The 6320-nt window shown below is 34.2% G+C and overlaps 1 protein-coding gene across 4 annotated transcripts in view; it reads right to left on the reverse strand.

Annotated features, from left to right (window-relative positions):
* Window positions 1–6320, reverse strand: part of FBXW7 (F-box and WD repeat domain containing 7, E3 ubiquitin protein ligase) — a 231226-nt gene that overhangs the window by 43441 nt on the left and 181465 nt on the right. Inside the window, exon 1 of one of the 4 annotated variants that reach the window (XM_006875497.1) lies at window positions 1370–1862. The exons of the other annotated variants lie outside the window; for them this stretch is intronic. Within the exon in view, the coding sequence (XP_006875559.1) occupies window positions 1370–1642 (273 nt within the window). The 5' untranslated portion in view covers window positions 1643–1862. Of the gene's footprint in view, window positions 1–1369; window positions 1863–6320 lie in introns of those variants that run through there. 4 annotated transcript variants of the gene reach the window in all.

The following is a 6320-nucleotide window of genomic DNA, read 5'->3' on the forward strand; positions in this document are numbered from 1 at the left end:
TTTGTCCCTGCTAATTAATTTCTGTAAGCTATGGGGGGGAAAAACCAGAGTGATAGATAGCTATTCCCATTTTTATAAGGTGAAAACCCTTGCTTCGCAATAGTCTTATTTTCTTTCCTATTGCTTCACATGGAACACCATAGGACAGCATGCTACAATATAAACACTGAGGGGGAACACTAAAGAGACTCCAAAACTCTTTTTGATCCACATTGCGGATAACAACTATGTTTTTATTTTCCAGCCGAAAGTTTTCCAATATATAAAGATAACTAGAGGTAAAGGTATGACCAACTCATCCACAAATTACACCTTTAGTTCATGAACTACCTACTAGAAATAGTATAATTATTTAATTCCTTCAAAAGTTTCCATATTTATTAAATTATTTTAAACTGCCTTCCCTCAAAAATGATTTTTTTGTCTCCTTAAATAATTCAAATAAAAAAATAAATAGAAAGCTGAAACCCATAGGTAGCACGTGCTTGTATGCATATACCTCTCCCCCATCTATATCCAAATAAAAGCTATTAGGAATGTCAGTCAGTATCAATTATGCTAAACATCTAATTTTTTATAATCTCCCCAAATTACTTGTATTTTTATAATTATTATGAGAAACCTTAATATTCATTTTAATTAAGTTAGTAACACTGGCTTTCAGAACTTCCAAGGATATCTTGTAAATACATTGGTGCAAATGCCATTTGCCACTAAAGGCAAACTTTATTTCCATCTTAGAAATCCTTCAATAAGTAAGAATGAAGGATCTGACTAATATGCATATGTATATTTAAAAATCATTGAAAAAGCTTATTTTTAATATATTTTCTAAAACAAAGTATGATCTGTATGACTATAGAAGCCTTTTAAATGTTATACTGGTTACTGAAAATACTGACTTTAGATGCAAAAATTAATTCTGCAATATTTGAGGGGCACAGAAAGTAAATATGATCTCTTCAAACATAAAATTCCAAATATTCCAGTAATTCTATACTTTCATAAGAGTCAACTAAAGAAAAAACAATATATATAAAAGGTATGGAAAAATCGAAGGCAAAAAGGTTCACTAAAAGCCAACTAAGGGTAGAGTATTTCCAGGTCAGCATTTAACGGAGCCACATTTCTAAAGTCTGAACACATTTCTAGTGAAAATTCTCAGATTAAAATGTATGTTTTAAACCTTTTACAGCTCATATTGTCTTGCCCTATTTGCTTACACTCACAATTTAAAACAGAGTATCAGACATCCAACCACCCACCAAAATTAGAGGATACTGCAGCCATCTCTGATGATACAGATTTTCCTTCTCAGGCAGGCACACACACACAATCACACAACACAGGAAGAAAACAGCTTACTTACTTTGTAAAAAATCATTTTTAATGTGCCGTAGAAACCCATGTTTTCTGTATTTTTCCCCTTCAGTGATTCTGTGCCCCCGTGTGTCCGGCTGCTTGGCAGTCTCTGACAATATAAACCTTTTTCAGGTAGGTATGTCACAGATTCTAATGTGGACATGCTCAGGCACGTCAGAAAAGGAAGACTAGGAAGCAGAACCGGCAACAAAACTCCACAGTAAAGGCGAATGCAGCTCAGTATCAAACCGCTTCCCGGGCGGGACACACATACATACATGCAGCTTGACTGAGGAGAACTCGAGGGAATAATGAGAGAGAACCAAGAAGATTATTGGAGGAGACTCTGCCCTGTCAAAGCCTTGACTGAACAGATTCCTCCCTCAGCAGCAGAGGGATCAGATTACATCTTCCCTTGAACACAGAATGGTGCAGTCCAGGATTCAGCAATGCAGGCTGCACATCAATTATATGGTGATCCGCTCCAGGGAAGCCGTAAGCATCCAGTGCACTGAACAGAGGGAGGATGTGGGCAGCAAAAGAGACCGCCCCCACACAACAGCCCCCACCCCCCTTTCAAACTTTTAGGAGATTATTTTTGCATTTTGTAAAACCTGCATTCTGAAGAGTTTTAAATAGGAAGCAGCATTTCTACAAATAAATCCTTTCAGAAACATTTTTTAAATGGTGTTATTTTTACATACGTGCTCCTATCAGAGAAAAAGTAGGCTATTGCCACTAACTGTCATCCTATTACAGTTCTGGCACAGATCAGGTTTTTCAAGTAGCCTTTATCATACAAAATGGGCAATCCCCAAACCAGAAATTAAATATATGTGGACTGGCAATAAAGTAAGCTGGTTGCATGTACAGAAATCATGTAATATTTCAACCTGTACATTTCTTATATTGCTGTTGTTTAGTACCATGAGTTGGTTCTGACTCATAGCAACCCTATATAGGGTTTCCAAGGAGCGGCTAGTGAGTTTGAAACACCAACCCTGAAGTCCAGTGCTTATCCTACAGTGCTATGTATTACTTTTAATGTTGTTGTTAAGTGCTGTCATTTAAGTTCCAACTCACAGAGACCATGTATAGGGTTTCCGAGGAGCGACTGGTGAGTTTGACCTGCCAACCTTGTGGTTCAAATCAACCTTGTGATTGAGTGTTTACAATAAAAACATTCTCTATAGTGTTTCATTTCATTCACTTTAAACATAATTTTCAAAATGCACACTCCATAAATCTTTAGTACTAACGATAATGACTTCTTTTGTATAAATTTTGACTAAACAGTGTCACTTTCTCCAACGGGAGCAAATACTGTGCTAACTGGAAGGTCTTACCATTATTTGTTAATCTAACATTGAGTAAATCAAAGGGCACTGAGACTGGACTTCTACCTCCAACATTAATCTAACAATTTGTATTGATAATCATTAAAAAGGCATTTTACATAATAATATAGGAAACAAAATTTGCCTGAAGGCAACTTTTTCCTTAGAATGATTACTTCACAAATCTAAGTATTTCATCTTGCAACTTGCTACACAACTAGCTTCAGAGGCAATTATAAGATTCTTTGGACTAGAAAGGCCCATTATTAAGGGTCGAGTTAATTAACTCCCACCCTCCCCATTAATGTCCTTTATTAGAAGAGAATGTATGCCCATAGTTATTCAGAGCATTAGCAAGTTTCTTAAAAAAATAAACAAACTTTTTGGATGATTATATTTTAATATTATCTCTTGTCATGGTGGTAAATTCACTTTCTTTAGGAAAACAGTTTTGAATACTGTATAAACTAGTATTACAATTGAAAATAAAAATGTTTACCTTTATAACTAACACACTTAGACAATGTAATGTCTTTTATTATAAAACTAAATCAAAATGAGAAAATCTAAAATTTTATGAAGATGCACATCTTGGGCCTTCTTCTGGAAATTATGTATGTTACTGTCTATTATCTTTTAAAACCCTCCTAACCTGGCCCTTAATTTTTATCCTCAGAAACAATATGTACAAGTACATGGTAGAAGCTAGTTTCAAAGGAAAAATCACTTAAAAGTAAAAATCCTTAATTACAGCAAAAAACAAAAAAAAAACCAACTGTTAGGAATGGGCCCATAAGGCCTTTTTGGAGGCTTCAAAAACACTCCTGATTTAAAAAACAAAACAAATTTTCCCCTGCTCGGGGCTATCAGAAGAAAATATTTCTGAAAATTATATGAGATTTCGTCCAGAATTTGTCCACGGTAATTAGCTTTCCATAAGATAAATGGGAAGTGTTCTAACAGTATAATCTTTGCCTTAAATGGGAATCATATAGTACCTAGAGTTGAACTAGACTTTTCAAATGAAATCTACTCAACTGAGAACACAGATCAATTTTAATAAATCATGGGACATGGTCTCAAATCATGGGATAGTTAAGAGGAAAAAAAAAAAAACCCAGTAACTTAGTTTTATTTAAAAAAAAAAACAAAAAAAACTCTCATGGATACATGAAGTTACAAGAAAACCTGTTCTCTACATATTTATGTTTACATGTAGGTATGTTCAGGGGTGGCTCTGTAGCATAAGCACTGGATTGCTAATCAAAAGATTGGTTGTTCAAACCCACCAGCTGGTCCTTAGAAACCCTGTAAGGGTCACTATGCGTCAGACCTGACTCAACAGCACTTAAGAACACCATGTATATTTCATGTTTTATTTCTGAATAGATAAAACATGAGCAGAGCTTAAAAATCAAAATGATACACACAAAAATGTATATGTTGATAAGTTACTTGCTCAGCCTAGGCCTCCAATTTACCAGGGTTCTCACCTGGTAATGATTTTTATTATTGTGCTTATTATCCTTTAAGTGAGAAATGTGTACATTCATAAACACGAATAAAGACCTCATTTTCCCAAGTATTTTAACCATTCTCCCTAAAATCTTGTTTACAATGCTGAATTGAACATTGAAAAAAGAATTTACCAAGTAAACTAACTACTCAACCAAGTCTCTAACTCGGTTTCAAATTAATATAACCAAAATAAAATATTAACATTTCTTGTAAGTACCCCTACTGAAAATAATTGCTGCCATCATAATATAGTAAAAAAGCAAAATATTTCCCACATTACTTTTTCTAGAAGTCTTGACTATAATAATACAAATATTTAAAACGTTACTCAGAAATTTAAGTTTATTAGTTGGATGATATGAAAACGTCCTTTCTTGTATGTATATATCTATGTTTATAGATCTTATCCCCTGTGGTAGACAAAAAACGTTTTACTGAGACCAATAAAATGAGAAACATTTACCTGAGATCAGTCCGTAATCTATGTTAAATAAAGTTACCAAAAAAAAAAAAAAAAAGAAAAAAGTATTTTTTGCACTATGCTAGAATGCTAATTGGTAAATTCATGGAAAAGAAGATTATTAGTCAACCATAAAGCTTTTAAGAAAATACCTACATTTATCTTCCAAATTTTTAGATTAAAAAAAAAAATCGATGTATTTAATACATTTTCATTATAATACGCTAAATTTGCATACAATTTTAGCTAAGCAATAATTTTTCCCAGTCTACAAAATACACACACATATATACTTCTTGTGCAGATTGACAAATGCCTCATTGAATGTCTATTACTCAGGGGGAACAATCAACAGTGGGGTGGGTCTTGGAATATGGTCAATCTGCTCATAAAGACTGAATGCTACCCCCGTCACAACTTAACTGGTCTCATGGATGATAACAGTAACTCAAGGGAAAACAAAACAGCCAAAAGATGTAATGGTGCATTACCCCAAAGTGTAAAATAAAGAGAAATAACGATGACAGAATGATTAATTTGTGGGAGAATACAAGTAAAGGCTCTTTCTCAACAAAAAGTTTAGATGGCTAAATTTGTTAAAAGGGTAAGTTGTGGTTACGAGTACAAACAAAAATCTATATATGTTATGAGAAAAATATACACAGTGAAACAGTCTTCAGTGAACCATGTATAGTCAGAGAATTTTGTATCTTTATATATGATGTCAACATAGAAAAAGGAGTATTTATATACACAGTATACTTTCCCCTCACTTGACTTAAGAGTTTTTCATTTCCATCTTATATTTCTTATATGACTATATTAAACTTCATTGCCATTATTTTTATACACATTTCTCCCCTACTATCTGAGCAATGGAGTCCTGATGTGGCTCTGTAAGATAAGCACTAGACTGAAAGTTTGGTTTGAACTACAATGGTCAATGCTTCAAATCCACCAGCTACTCCTCAGAAACCCCTCTCTGAGAAGAAACTCACTTGACAGAACTACACAATAAACAACCCAAACCTTGGTATTATCAACAACCTCATATGCATGTGAAAGCTGGACAATGAATAAGGAAGAATGCAGAAGAATTGAAGCATTTGAGTTGCGGTGTTGGAGAATACTGAAGGTACTACTGGACTGCCAGAAGAACAAACAAATCTACGTTGGAAGAAATACAGCCAGAGAGCGCCTCAGAAGCCAGAAGGACGAGACTTCATCTCTCCTACTTTGCAGGGACCACATAGATCGCTTAAGATGAATCCTAACAACACATTCAATTTCTAAGTGTTTACACCTAATTCAAATTTATCTCTAAGACTAAGCCAAAAAAAAAAAGATACCAACAGGTCATTTTTGTTGTTAGGTGTTGTCAAGTCAGTTCCTACTAAAGCGATGCTATATAGGGTTTCCGAATTTGTAAATCTTTGTGGGAACAGCAATCCCCATCTTTCTTTCATGAAGTGGCTGGTGGGTTTGAACTGTTGACATTGAGGTTAGCAGTCCAGTGCTTACCCTACAGTGCCAGGAGTGTTCCTAACAGGTAATTAATAGTTTTAAAATAAGTGACCATAGTAGCAAATAATAACAATGTAACAACTAAGTCATCATTTCTCTAAAGCATAAATATATATCAT

This window comes from Chrysochloris asiatica, unplaced genomic scaffold (assembly GCF_000296735.1).
Source record: "Chrysochloris asiatica unplaced genomic scaffold, ChrAsi1.0 scaffold00329, whole genome shotgun sequence".
Taxonomy (NCBI): domain Eukaryota; kingdom Metazoa; phylum Chordata; class Mammalia; order Afrosoricida; family Chrysochloridae; genus Chrysochloris; species Chrysochloris asiatica.